This window comes from Hemitrygon akajei, chromosome 21 (genome assembly GCF_048418815.1).
Source record: "Hemitrygon akajei chromosome 21, sHemAka1.3, whole genome shotgun sequence".
In the NCBI taxonomy this organism is placed as follows: domain Eukaryota; kingdom Metazoa; phylum Chordata; class Chondrichthyes; order Myliobatiformes; family Dasyatidae; genus Hemitrygon; species Hemitrygon akajei.
This window is the reverse complement of record NC_133144.1, coordinates 31,476,403-31,492,090: the sequence shown is the minus strand read 5'-3', so window position 1 is coordinate 31,492,090 and position 15,688 is coordinate 31,476,403. Positions and strand designations below refer to the sequence as shown.

General features: G+C 40.5%; 1 protein-coding gene across 1 annotated transcript in view; it reads right to left on the bottom strand.

Annotated features, from left to right (window-relative positions):
• psap (prosaposin) overlaps window positions 1-15,688 on the bottom strand; it is a 64,797-nt gene that overhangs the window by 36,022 nt on the left and 13,087 nt on the right. Inside the window, exons 3-5 of the mRNA XM_073025083.1 lie at window positions 8,594-8,668; window positions 6,557-6,682; window positions 2,513-2,689 (exon numbers count right to left, since the gene is read on the bottom strand). Of these exons, the coding sequence (XP_072881184.1) occupies window positions 2,513-2,689; window positions 6,557-6,682; window positions 8,594-8,668 (378 nt within the window). The remainder of the gene's footprint in view (window positions 1-2,512; window positions 2,690-6,556; window positions 6,683-8,593; window positions 8,669-15,688) is intronic.

The following is a 15,688-nucleotide window of genomic DNA, read 5'->3' as shown; positions in this document are numbered from 1 at the left end:
GGACAGCAAAAATAAAACAAAAGAGAAGGCACATAATATAGCAAAAATAGAGGAAAGCTAGAGGATTGGGAAACATTTAAAAACTAACAGAAGGCAACTAAAAAAAGCAATAGGGAGTGAAAAGAAATATGCTTGCCAATAATATAGAAGAGGATACCAAAAGGTTTTTCAGATGTATAAAGAAAAAAAGGGAGGTGGGAATGGATATCAGACTGGTGGAAAATGATGCTGGAGAGGTAGTAATGGGGGTGGGGAGGGAGAGACACAGAAATGGCCAATTAACTCAATAAGCAACTTGTGTCAGTCTTCACTATGGAAGGCACCAGCAGTATGCTAGAATATTGATACTATCAGGGAGCAGAAGTGAGTGTAGTTCCTATCACTATGGAGAAGGTGCTTGGAAAGCCGAAAGGTTTGAAGGTAGATAAGAATCACTAGATACTGGAATGGTTCCATAGAACTGAAGAATTCCGCTCTTTAAGTAAGGTGGGAGGCAAAAGACAGGAAATCATAGGCCACTCATCCTGACTTTAGTGATTGGCTAGATGTTAGAGAGTCCACTATTAACGATGAGGTTTCAGGGTACTTGGAGACAATTTCACAAGGTCTTTGACAATATGCTGCACATGGGGCTGCTAATTTAGATAAGAGTATTACAAGAAAGATATTTGTATGTTTATAATATTGACTGACTGGCAGGAGGCAAGGAGTAGGAATAAAGAGGGCCTTTTCTGGTTGGCTACTGGTAACTAGTGGTGTTCCGCAGGGGTCAGTGTTGAAACAGCATCTTTTCACATTATACATCAATGATCTGGATGATGGAATTAATGACTTTGCCTTGGACAGGTGAGAACAAGCAAAGAAGTGGCAGAATGAATACTGTGTACAGAAGTATATAGTCATGCACTTTGGTAGAAGGAATAAAGGTGGAGACTTTTTTCTAAATGGGGAGCAAATTCGGAGGTCACAGATGCAAGCGTCATCTTATGTACAGATACTCCTATACCTGGTGTCATTTATGAACATAGAATCAGTCTATGCATATAAACTAATCTTATGTAGTTATATTTATTTTATTGTATTCTTTATGTTCAATCTGTTTTATTTAATGCTGCATTGGTACCAGAGGAGCAATCATTTTGTTCTCTTTTGTACTTGCGTACTAATGAATGTCAATAAACAATTTTGAATCTTGAAAGGGACTTGGGAGTCCTCATGCAGGATTCCCTAAAGGCTAACATGTAGGTTGAGTCTGTAGTTTTACGAACCCATAGGTTTTGTTTGCTGTGGACTGTCACTTTAAGGGAGTGCCTGAATGAAGCAGGACTATGATGTCAGTCACAGGCTGCTGCAAACTTAAAACAGGTTGAGGTAAGGTAAAGGCTGGGTCAAGTAAGGAGTGAAAGAAAGTATAAGCAGTAGCAGGTTAACGAACACAGTGGGCTATATTGTATTTATTTCAATGGACAGAGTATTACAGGTAAGGCAGATTAACTTAGGGACAGGATTAGTACATGTATCTTTGCTGTAGCCATTAGAAACTTGATGAGAAGACAGGACTGGTAATTCATATTCCATGTTTTAGACACAAGAAAAGAGGGCGGGAACTGGACACCTGATAAGGAAGGATGTCATAGCAGCACTTGTAAAGGTCATTCTAGAAAGCAGGAAATGGAGGACAGATAAATAGGTAGTATGGAAAGATGCAAAAGCAACAGGATTGTTGTAGTGGGTGGCTTTAATTCCCTGAACATTGACAAGGACTCCCTCGGTCCTAGAGATCTTAGATGGAGCAGAATTTATTAGGTGCATCCAGGTGGGTTTCTTGACACAATATGCAGATAACACAAGCAGAAAAGGGAGCATACTTGACCTTGTATTGGGAATAGCCTGGTGATGGAGTTTCAATGGGAGTCTTCCCCCCACCCCACTGCCTCAGGGTGAAATGTCAAATACTCAAATACATAGGCTTAAAATGAGAAAAATAAATTTCAAAAGGAGATTTGGTAGGCAGGTTTATTTCTAAAAGGACAGAACAGTAAGTGCTTAGAACACACTGTCAGGGGTGCTGATGAAAGCAGATAGGATAGCAACGATTCAAAGGTATTTAAGCAGGTATGTGAACAGGCAGGGAATGAAGGGATATAGACCACATACAAGCAGATGGCATCTAAGTCAGCATGGGAATTATAGGCCAAACTGCCTGTTCCTGTGCTGTACTGCTGTATGTTCTATCTGTGTGAGCTAGAGAAAAGGAGAATTCTATTGACAACAGGAGTGATGGAACTGGGTAAAAACAAGATTGACAAAAACATTAAGTAACAAAAGGAAGCCCTGCAGAAAGTGTAAAGTGATGAATAAACTTATCTGATTATCAGCAGCTTGCATCACCTTTGTGGTGCTCTTCCACAAGTTTGCACTGGGTTTCAATGGAACAGTGTAGGAGGCAAGTGGCTTATTACTCAATCAAAACAATGAATTGAACCTACATTAATGCTTCAGTGTTGATTACCTTTGGTTTGGCAGTCTGCTGCGGATAAAGTAGTAGGGGAACATTTGCAATGAAAGGAGAGACTATTTTGGACATGTCCACCTCTGGTATTTCATTGGAGATAATATCCTTTCCATTAAGTGTTGCTTGGAGCATCTGGCACAAGTGTAAAGCAGTGCAAACGACTTCAGGATTTTCCTATTAAAGAAGAAAAGTGAGATATACAACAGTGGGTCTGCATTTTTTTTAAACAAAAGGGCAACTGCACAAGATTATCCTTCAAGGTTCTGGGACAGAGTTCCACAAAAGCCCACTACTTACAAATCAGCTGAAATACAGGCAACATTATTAACCACAGATTATAACTTCTGTTATAAAATAGCAACATAGAAAACCTAGAGCACAATACAGGCCCTTTGGCCCACAAACTTGTGCCGAACATGTCCCTACCTTAGAAATTACTAGAGCTACCCATAGCCCTCTATTTTTCTAAGCTCCATGTACCTATACAAAAGTCTCTTAAAAGACCCTATCATATCTGCCTCCACCACCGTTGCCGGCAGCCCATTCCACACACTCACCACCCTCTGCGTAAAAAACTTACCCGACATCTCCTCTGTACCTAGAAAGTTACCACAGAAAGATTTTTGGTCAATAGCTCAATAGTTAATACTTGTGCTTCTAATGAAGCTAATCTAACCCTACCTTTTTGAGCCTTATTTGACATTTTTCTCAAATCATTTTGGGATCTGGCTTTCGCTGGCAAGGCCACAATTTATTGACAACTCCAAATGGTGCTTAGAGAGATGGAAGAGAGTCATCTTTTTGAAACACTGTAGTCCTTCTGGGGAAAGTAGTCCTAAAGCAAGGGTTCCTAACCTGAGGTGCACAGACACCTTGGTTAATGGTAAGGCCCGATGGCATAAAAAAGTCTAGAAACCCTGGTTCTAGAGAGCTATTGTTGGGCAAAGGGTTCCAGGATTCAGACCAAATCATGAGAAAACTGTCAATATATTTCCAAGTCAACTTGGTAAGTGACTCGAAGGGGAACCTGCAGAAGTAAAGCTCATGTACGTCATCCACATCTTTCTTGGTGGCAGATGATAATGGGTTGGAGGTGACAACAAAGTGGCCTGAAAGAGTACATGCAGTTCACTTTATAGATATACACATCGTACTCCAGTGATGGGGGGGAATTAATATTTAGAGTCATGGATGGAGTCCATCTTTGTCCTGAATCCTGTTGAGTGCTTTGGTTCAGTAACTGTAATGCCACAATATCAAGAGCAGGAGGGCAAATGTCTCTTACCACTTATCAACCCATGCCTTAATGTTGTCTGGGTTTTTGTTTTCATATACGCAGGCATGTGCTGCTTCATTTGCTAATAAGTTGTGTACAGAATTGAACATTGCCACCTGACCTTGTAATGGAAAGCCCTTTATGAAGCAGATGAAAAGGGCACTGCTACGAGGAACCTGAGAAGCGGTTGCAAATGTTACAGCCTTTCTGTGGCATTGACATTAGGGATGTCACCTTTAGAGACGGCGATAGTAATGGAGCCACCACTTTCCATTAGACAATCCACAAGGTTAGAGACTATGGCTACATCCACACTAGACCGGATAATTTTGTAAACACCAGTTTCGCGTAGGCGTCCACACTATGCGTTTTTAAAAATATCTCCGTCCACATTGAAACGGAGATTTCGGCGAATCTCCTCCTACTGTGCATGCACAGGACACATCTACCAAAAATAAGTGACATGTTTGGTGTCGAATCTCGCCATGAAAGAGCGCGTTTGTGTAGTTACAGACTAGAAAAACTTAAAACGACAGACAGCTGTTGGCTCTCGCGCAGGAGCACTTAGAAGTAAAAAAAAACAAATACTGGAGCGTACGGAGGCAACTAACAGGGAGTTCACGGACAGATTGACCCGGCTGACGACGAACATTGAAAAACTGACTAACTCTGTTGCATTAATAAAGCACGTTGTTAAATGTATAAAACATGTCTGCATCAGTGTTATCTTGTATTTGCATACAATGTTACATTAGGCTGTTACACATCTATTGTCAGAGAAGTACTTGCATAAACAGGTAAACCACCTTCATACGAGCAAGGACAGAAAACAGGGCAAAGTGAGTATACTTATATATTCAGTAAGTTATGGGTCAAAGTATTTGGTGAGTACACTTCTAACTCTTCTGGCTTCAGTCTCGTTGCCATCTGTTCTGAAATTGTTAAGTTGCGTTCAAGAAAACAATAAAATAGCACGCTGCCGTCTAACAGCGTTTTTAGATTTCTCCGGTTACCCCGTCCACACTGCTCCGGCCAATCCGGCTTTTTCAAAATTACACACTTTGGAGAGTGTTTCTGAAAAGCTCTGGTTTTAGGAGATGAAAATGCCGTTTTAGTGTGGACGGAGGGTAAAAATGAAGAGAAAAAGCTTTGGTTACAAATTTATCCAGTGTAGTGTGGATGTAGCCTAAGTTTCTTTCTGCTGCTGCTAATGGTCTACAAAGAATTGTAAATGTCCAGTTTTGAACTGACTGATCTGTTCTCATTCATTCCCATTTAGCACACTGGTAGCACCTCACTGGAGGGTTGTTGATGTAATGACAAGACTTTGTCCTTTTAATGACTGTGCATTAGTTACCAACTGGTGCCATCACTGATAGATGCATCTACTCAGGTTAAGTACGCTCAGCTATAACTCAGCATTTAAAACCATCATTCCCACAATCCTGATTGAGAAGTTGCAGAACCTGGACCTCTGTACCTCCCTCTGCAATTGGATCCTCAACTTCCTAACCGGAAGACCACAATCTGTGCGGATTGGTGATAACATCTCCTCCTCACTGACGATCAACACTGGCGCACCTCAGGGGTGTGTGCTTAGCCCACTGCTCTACTCTCTTTATACCCATGACTGTGTGGCTAGACGTAGCTCAAATATCATCTATAAATTTGCTGACGATACAACTATTGTTGGTAGAATCGCAGATGACGAGAGGGCATACAGGAGTGAGATATGTCAACAAGTGGAGTGGTGCCACAGCAACAACCTGGCACTCAACATCAGTAAGATGAAAGAGCTGATTGTGGACTTCCAGAATGGTAAGACGAAGGAACACATACCAATCCTCAGAGGGATCAGAAGTCGAGAGAATGAGCAGTTTCAAATTCCTGGGTATCAAGATCTCTGAGGATCTAACCTGATCCCAACATATTGAAGCAGTTATAAAGAAGGCAAGACAGCGGCTATACTTTATTATGAATTTGAAGAGATTTGGTACGTCAACAAATACACTCAAAAACCTCCATAGATGTAGTGGTGAGCATTCTGACAGGCTGCATCACTGTCTGGTATGGGGGTGGGGGGGCTACTGCACAGGACCAAAAGAAGCTGCAGAGGGTTGTAAATCTAGTCAGCTCCATCTTGGGTACTAGCCTACAAAGTATCCAGGGCATCTTCAAGGAGCGGTGACTCAGGAAGGCAACGTCCATTATTAAGGACCTCCAGCACTCAGGGCATACCCTTTTCTCACTGTTATCATCAGGTAGGAGGTATAGAAGCCTAAAGGCACACACTCAGCAATTCAGGAACAGCTTCTTCCCCTCTGCCATCTAATTCCTAAATGGACATTGAACCTTTGGACAACTACCTCAGTTTTTTAAAAAATATACAGCATTTCTGTTTTTTTGTATGATTTTTAATCTATTCAATATGTATACTGTATAAAGTATACAGAATAAGATTTACTTATTTATCATCATTATTATTTTTCTTCTATATTATGCATTGCATCGAACTGTTGCTCCTAAGTTAACAAATTTCACATCACACGCCGGTGATAATAAACCTGATTCTGATTAACAACTTGCTCTGTTTAGTAACTTGCCCCATATGCTTGGTGCTTGGTGGAAAAGAAGTTTCCTTCTCATTTTCAAGTTGGTCAAGTAGAGTGGGAAGATGATGAAGGTTAACCAGACCAGAGAGAGTTTTCATTTCAAATATGGACCATTTAATTCAAATTCTATACGAAAATGAAAGCTTGCATTACCAGTTCTTCATTGAGGATATCCAAGATGATTGGTAAATAGTCATCTACTAATTCATTGCAACGTGTTCTCATGTCTGCATCTGGAATCATGCCACAGGCTTTGGCAAGGTAACTTCGCACTTCCGACTGCAAGATAAAACAGGCACATTAAACCAAACCTTCAATTCATTCTGCCTGCGTAATGTCCATATCCCTCCAAAGCACAGTCACGTGTTTAAGAGCTTTATAAATACGTTATCATATACATCTCTACATGCTCTGGCAGTACATTCCAGACATCTACCACCAAAAAACTGCCCTGAACATCTCCTTTGAATTTATCCCTCCCATGCACATCCCCTTGTATTAGACACATTGATTCTGGGAGCGATATCAGCTGCTTATCTATCTATGCCTCTAAAATTTTACAAACTTCTATCAGGCTGAATAAACTCTTCTTAGGTTTCCAAACAGGTACAGGTATTGATTAAAACTGATGTTTTTCCTACAAACTCTACCATTTTCATCATGGTGCCTGGGCATGCCTAGTCTGGTGGTATACATAGCCCCATCGTCCATTCCTCCTGACTGGTTATCCTCATCCAATCTTGTATGGAATCCAATTCCAGTTCATACTTAGAGCGAGACTTTTGTCTTCGTTAAAATTCTTTTCCTTTAGTTTTATTTCAATGGCTTCCTTCACCAGGCAGTCCCAAAATCCATTGGCTCAACATTTGTAATGACTTTGATGGCACAAAGGTATCGTGACATGCCAATGGCTTTTGTTCCGGGAAAGCACTAGATCCTCTCCTCAGTCTCCATTGCCCTAGAGAAAACAATCTTGTCTAATGTCTCCTTATAGCAGATGCCCTTCAAATTCAGCAGGGTTCTGGTAAACCTCTTCTGTACCCTCTCCATAGCCTTTAGATCCTCCTTCTGTAATGGACCACCCTGAACTGAATATGATACTGCAGATGCAGCCTAACCAGAGTTTTATAAAGTTGCAACATAATTTCCTGACTTTTGAACTCAATGCCTTGACTAATAATGGTCATCATGCCATATGCCTTTTATCAACTTGTGCTGCCATTTGCACTGAGCTATTGACTTTGACCCCAAAATCCCTCTGTGCATCAAGAGTCCTAGCATTAAATTTGTACTTTGCCCTTTGCATCTGAGCTGCAAAACTGCAACACTGCACATCTGACTGGATAAAATTCCACGTGCCATTTTTTCACCCATATCTGCAACTGATCTATATACAACACAACCAATCTCTGTGTCATCAGCAAACTTACTAACACATTTCATCCAAGTTTTTTCTACAATCACAAATGGCAGAGGTTCTGGTATGGATCCCTGCAGAACATTACTAGTCACAAATCACCAGCCAGAATAAGATCTGTTGAACACTACTCCATGCCTCTATAGGCAAGCTGATTCTGAAAGCAAAAGTCATGTTATCACGGACCCTATTCACCTTAGTTTTCTGGATGAGCCAATGATGAAGGACCTTGTCAAATTTATTTATTCATTAACCTTTGTCACCTGAAAAATCTCAAGTCCCATGAAGTGGAAAGCTCTTCAGTGTACTGTTATTGGAGTAAAACTCCAATCTTACTCCTTGTTTGAATGTGGACTGAGAGCACATTAAACTGTGAGATTACCAGAAGCAATGAAGGTGGCTCCCTCACCTGGATGTAAAAGGTGACATGCCATTACCTTTGCAGAACAGAGGAGTGATCTATTCTTGGTATTCTGGTCAATATCAATTGCTTTCACCAGATCAGATTGTTTGCCCAAGATCACATTTATGCTTGATGGTTTTATGCAAGAAATTCCTTCTTGCAGCACAACAGTTTTGTCGTGGATGCACATAACCTGGCATAGAATCTGGCCTCAATGGATATGCATCAGAAAGTACAATTTGCTTCTGGTTTTTAAGTACCAGAAAGATCTTAATATGGGGGCATTATGACTTGAGTCAGCTCATTTACTTTTAAATCGAGCTGCTCTTCTAAAAGAGGAACTATGTGCAGAACAATCCCATACAAGTACCTCAGTAGCATTGTCCTTCAGAAGATCTCCCAACACAGACATAACATCCTTGCACAGATCACAAGGGGCACTTTTCTGAAAAGAAATAATCACAGTTATGTACCAGTAAGTCCCAGAAAAGATCACTTTTAGGCATTTAATTCCACATTCCAGAACAGAGACACAAGCAAAATCACCAAGAGATTAAATACAGAATTAGAACTGGCTTTCAGAACCAGATTAATGAGTTTATACAATTCCGTATGAAATTGTTCTAAAAAGGTAATACATAAAAACATAGAAAAGCTACAGCACAATACAGGCCCTTCGGTCCACAAAGTTGTGCCAAACACATCCTTACCTTAGAAATTACTAGGCTAACCGTAGCCCTCTATTTTTCTAAGCTCCATTTTTTTGGTTGTTTTTTTCCCACCACCCTTTGCCCTGTTAGCTACAGCTGCTGCATATGACCTTGCATCTAGTATCAAAAGTTTATGTGGTGGATTGCATATATTTTCTACTCCAGTTGTATTAGTCATTGAAGAATCAAATTCTCCATTAGAGAGGTCACTGCCATTAGGACAGTCGTGCATATAAATGCCACTGACGTATTTCAGGGAGTTGATATCCATGGCACAAGCTTTTGCAACAGATTGTATTAGGTGTTCATCATCCGCATTCCTCCAGCCCCACCAGCTGACCTCCGGTTGACCACAGCGTGCAATCACTGCTCCATCACCCTGGTGCCTGCAGACAACACTCAGAATTCTTTATCATGATCTAAAGTTTCCAACGCTTTCAAGCTCTTCATCAGTTAGCCAAGCTGGTACAAGTAACTGCTGTGGGTAACTGGCACATAACGATTCAAAGTTTTAAAAAAAATGCGGCACCTACCTACCACAAACCCGTTCTCTGTCAAAGTCTCTTGTTACCCTATCCTCAGTGCATTCACCGCACCAAAAAGGTTAGCAATAACTATTTAATTTCATATTTCCAACATCAACCTTTATAATTTCCACTTGAAGGCCCACAATGCTAGCCATATTAAATCTCTAACTCTGTTTTGGCCCTTCCAGAGAAGCCTAAGTACAAGTAATTTTCAACATTTCCAGACATATTATCCCATTAGCTTGTTCAAGCAGACGTAATGGGCTTACTTTAGAGAATGATGAGTAGAAATTTAATTTCAGACCGCAATTTACTGTAGATTCAAGATCTGTTTTGATCATCCCAGTTATAATAGTTTGGGTAAAATTGATTATAAGGGACTCATGAGACAGTAACTGTTTATAGAAAAATGTTCAGTAGAGATGGTGATCAGTAAAAGCAACAATCTCACAAAGCCAGTTCATCTCTGGTAGCTGCTAGAATAGTGCCCGTTTTGGATACCTAATAACAAACAGGATGGAACTCAAAACAATGCATAGGTACAGTAAAGTCTTGCAGTGTCTTTTGGCAAGCCTGTGAGACTTCAGTTACCTATGAGACTAGTTGGACTAATATATACAGCAGAATAAATGGTTAGGTGATCATTATAAGGGATTATGAAAGCACGGCAACACCTCTACTTCTTTAGAAGTTTGTGAAGATTCAGTATGACATCCAAAACTTTGACAAACTTCTGTAGGTGTGTGGTGGATGGTATAATGACTAACTGCATCACAGCCTGATATGGAAATACCAATGCCCTTGAAAGGAAAGTCCTACAAAAAATAGTGGATAAGGCCTAGTCGACACGGGTAAAGCTTTTCCCATCACTGAGCACATCTACATGGAACATTGTCACTGGAAAGTAGCATCCACCATCAGGGTCCCTTCTCACTGCTGCCATCAGGAAGAAGCTACAGGAGCCTCAGGGCTCACACCACCAGGTTCAGGAACAGTTCCCTTCAACCACAGAAGATAACTTTATGCAACTTCCTTGCCCGTAAATTGTTCAATTTACTGTGAACTTTTAAGGAGTGTAACTTGGAGAGCACAATTTCCACTGGTAATTTAAGGTCATACATTTCTCATATAACATAAAAGAACATAAACAGCACAGAAACAGGCCCTTCAGTCCACCACTTTATAATGAACTAATTAAGCTAATGATATCTAATCCATTCCGCCTACACATGGTCCATATCCTCTCTGCTATCCAAGCACCTTTATGGCATTTGCCTCTACCACTGGCATCACCTTTCAGACTCCCATCACTTCAGGTTATTGAGAAATATACCTGACATAATCATTATATATACCTGAAATATAATCACTATGTACTAGCTATTTACTATACTATGTAATCACTTCTAGGTACTGAATATTAATATGTATTATTTTACTCAACACATTTTGCTATGTATTGTTTTAACTAGATACTTTGTACTCTCTTAGCTGCATACTGTGGCAATTACAGAACACCTGTTTAGCTAGCAGCACTAATTTGCTGAAATGTACTCCATGTATTATACTCAGCCTTAGTTTAGTAAGGGATAACGGTGGCGGACAGAATGGTGCGAGCAGGAATGTAATGTGAGGGAGGTTGTCTGAAAAAATAACCTTGGCCAGGAATGGGGCCCCAATGCAAACTGGAGAGAAATAATGGTGGCACACCGAGAGCTAGGCAAAAGCGATTGATTAGTTAATGTATAGATGATATGCAATTAAAAATTGATTGGGTATGCTGATAAAACCGAAATGTAACTGAGATAAGAAATTACTATAAAGAATGCTGTACACCGGAGCTCGGGGGGCTTTCGGTGACAAGTTCATTGATTGCCTCAGCCTTTGTTTGCAAATAAAGGTTTAAACTTCTCGAAGAATTGTCTGCGTCTCCTGGTCATTTCAAGTAATCACGACAAGGTCAAGTCGCTTTTTATTGTCATTTCGACCATAAACTGCTGGTACAGTACACAGTAAAAACGAAACAATGTTCCTCCAGGACCAAGGTGCTGCAGGAAATGATATAAAACTACATTAGACTATGTGAGACAACTCAAGGCTACACTAGACTATGTAAAACAACACAAAAACTACACTAGACTACAGACCTACACGGGACTACATAAAGTGCACAAAACAGAGCAGGGCACTACAATAATTAATGAATAAATAAATAAATAATAAACAAGACAATAGGCACTGTAGAGGACAAATTTCAATATAATAATAAATTATGTAGATGTCAGTCTAGACTCTGGGCATTGAGGAGTCTGATGACTTGAGGGAAGATGGCTTTGTTAAAAAAAAGAGATGCCCCAAATATTTAATGTTAATTACTTTTTCTGTTTGTATTGAAGTTACTACAAATGAGAAGAATTTTACCAGTCCGAAAGGTGTACAGGTTACTATATAACAGAATTGGTTTCCCACAGGTGACACAAATGCAATGACTGTGGTAGTTGCTTCTTTCTTAAAAAAAAAATATGGCTCCAAGATCATCTGGGGCATACTGGCACAAAAGACCTCAGTCTAGAGCAATGTCAATTTCTTTCACGATTAGTCATTTACAGGCATCTTTCAAGGCTGCCCAAACCTTTCTGAAGCACTGCTAACTGCTAACATAGCAGCTTAACACTTGTAAGAATGCAAGATGAATCGCCTTGAACTTAGTCACAGCCAATAATTCTCCAACGAAAAGAGGAATATTTCAAAGAAATATTGCTGATAGCAGGTTATATATTTACAGGAGATAGCAGATTGCATTGATAATTGGCCCAGTGATAGGATGCAGTGGGTGATGGTCAAGGGCTGCTACTCAGACTGGAGGCCTGTATCTTATGGTGTGCAACCAGGGTCAGTGCTGGGATATCTTTTTTTTGGTAATGTATATAAATAACTTGGATGAAAAGATAAAAAGCACAGTTCTTAAGTTTGCAGATGATAGTATTATAGATGTTATTGTAGATAGTGTCAAAGGTTATGTTACATTAGAGGGGAAATCTGAATCAGCGTGGGATGTGGGCTGAAGATTGGCAAGTGGCATTCCATCTAGATAAATGTGAGGTAGCAAATCACAAACAAGAGATGCTGGAAATCTAAGCAACATACACAAAATGTTGGAGGAAATCAGCAGGCCAGGCAGTATTTATGGAAAAAAGTACAGTGACATTTCGGACCAAGAACCTTTGGCAGGACTGGGGGAGAAAAGATGGGAGTGTAGCGGTGTGCTACACGCAGCGCTAAAATAACGACACGGAGTCGGTAAACTGCAGTTAAAGAAGATTTTATTCGAACTTCACAGCCTCGCTTTAAAGCCTCCCTGATCCCACCCTCCCCAGGCGCGGATGCTGTAGGGGGCACGTACTCACAGTCCCGCGCGGGCTTTTCCCTTTGTTGGTGAAGCAGACCTGGCGCCCTTTTAGGACTGGTCTTTGTGCCGGCGCGCTGGCTATTTGTGAGGCGGTTCGAGTGCGCTAGGAAGTGGGTCGCCACAGGAGCAGATTTAAAAGGTGGGGGAGGGGAGAGAGAAACACTAGGTGATACATGAAATCGGAAGGGGGAGGAATGAAGTAAAACCCCCTTGTCCAGGTAAGCACACTGTTTCAGCTTGTTCCTGCCCCACTGAACCCATACTTGCATACCACAACTCTGTCTGATCCCCCCCCCCTAAATGTGAGGTAGTGTGTTTTGGGAACTCAAACTAGGATAGGACTTAATGGGAACTTGGTGTGTGTTATGGAGCAGAGGGAATTAGGAGTGCAAGTACATAGTTCGTTAAAAATGACATCACACAGGTAGACTGGATGATGAAGATGTTTGTTACGCTGCCCTTCGTTAGTCAGGTTATTGAATAGTGTTAGGAAGTTATGTTGGTTTATATGAGAGATTGGCAAGGCCTCACTGAGTATTGTGTACAGTTTTGGTCAATCTGTTACTATCTGTTAAATGCAGAAAAGGTTTACGAGAATGTTGCATGTAGTCCCTGGGACATAGGAGGTTAAAGGGTGACCTAATGGGATCATGATGAGCACAGACAGAGTGAGAGCACATTGCCTTTTTCATAGAGATGAGCTGCTAAAAACAAGAGAGCATAGGTTTAAGATCAGAGGTGAAAAATTTAAGAGGGACATTCACAGCAACTTCTTCATGCAAAGTGTGCTGCATATTTGGAATGAGCTGCCAAAACTAGTGATTGAGTCGAAATGTCGAAAAGATAAGTACATGGATAAGAGAATTTTAGAAAGCTACGTCCCATATGAGGGCAGACGGGGCTAGCTCACAACACAGACGGCACTGACAAGTTAGATTGAAGGAACTGCTTCCATGATGTAACACTCTGACTTTCAGAATTTCTTCAGTCCAATTGAGAAAGTGCTTCTAGGTAAAATGAGAACTATTACATAACTGATCATTTTATGTTTGCCAACAGGACCTGGTTATACCAAATTAAGTTTTATAGGTCTGTTTAAAATGAACTTGGTTTTGGATTGCATAGACAAAGGCAATAGGATCAGATTGCTCTGGACATACAATCTATGTATATGAGCTGTCTTATGCATTTATATTTATTGTTTTTTATTATTATTATTTTTTAAATTATTTTTATTAGTTTTTCTATACATTTTACAAATTAAAAACCCCAAATCCCAATGAGGAACATTAATACAGTGCAAAATTAAGCATACAATGACAATATGCTACAAAGGAAGAGAATTTGACAAAAAAGCACCTAAACTGAAGACAAGTAAACTTAGTATCCTCCCCAAGCCCCACAACACAAAAAAAAACAACTCCAGACCAACCACAACACAATATAGAGAGTATAATTCAGGACAATCAAACTCCCAGACTGTGAATACACTTAGCAACAGAGGATAATAATGCCTACTACCAGAAAAAAAAGGGAGCTGAAAGCAAGGGACCAAAAAACCCTAGTCAAGAGGAAGGTTATGAAAGTACTCGATAAAAGGTCCCCTGACCTTATGGAACTTTAGATCCAAATTGAGAACTGAATAATGAATTTTTTCGAGGTCCAAGCAGGCCATGATGTCGTTAAGCCATTGCACGAGTGGGCGGGGCGACATCTCTCCATCTAAGGAGGATCAAGCGTCTAGCCAGGAGAGAGGCAAAGGATAATATTCGGCATTTGGTCGGACTCAGACGTAGATCTGTCTCGCCCCAGAAACCGAACAAAGCAATTAAGGGGTTTGGTTCTAGGTGCTGATTCAGAATACACGATAACGTAGTGAAGACATCTTTCCAAAATTTCTCCAAGCTAGGACAGAACCAGTACATATGGATGAGAGAGGCCACGCCCCTCTTGCATTTATCACAGAGCGGACTAATGTTAGGGTAGAATCGAGATAGTTTAGATTTAGACAAATGGGCTCTATGAACAATCTTAAACTGTAAAAGGCAATGGCGAGCACAAAGAGAGGTTGAGTTAACCGATTTGAGAATCGAGTCCCAGCTCTCATCGGATAAGGAGGTATTTAAATCCTGCTCCCAGGCCATTTTAATTTTATCCACAGGGGCCCGTCGTAAGGCTGCTAATTTATCTCGAATAATTGATATTAAACCTTTACCTAGTGGATTAATGGAAAGAAATAAGTCCATAGCATTTTTCGCAGGCATTTCAGGAAAGTTAGGAATTAAAGGAGCAATAAAGTGTCTAATTTGGAGATATCTAAAAAAATGAGCATTGGGCAGATTGAACTTAGCAGAGAGCTGCTGAAAAGAAGCGAAGCAATTATCGATGAAAAGATCTTCAAAATGTCTAATGCCCTTCCTATACCAAACATGGAATGCTGAATCGTATGTAGAAGGTAAAAAAAGGTGATTATGTGCGACAGGGCCGGAAATGGAAAAACCATGGAAACCATAGCATTTCCTAAACTGAGCCCATATACGCAAAGTGTGTCTAACAAGAGGATTAGCTATTAATCTGGGCAGGCTATTAGGGAGTGCAGAGATAGATAATTCTTTAGTGGAGCTCAACTCCATTGCCACCCAATTAGGGCACTCGGGTTGGCCGTGGAAGAAAGACCAAAAGGTAGCACAACGTATATTAGCTGCCCAATAATATAAACGAAAGTTAGGTAAAGCCATGCCACCCTCTTTTTTAGATTTTTGGAGATGGATTTTATTAATTCTAGAGCGCTTATTCTTCCACAGATATGACAAAATAGT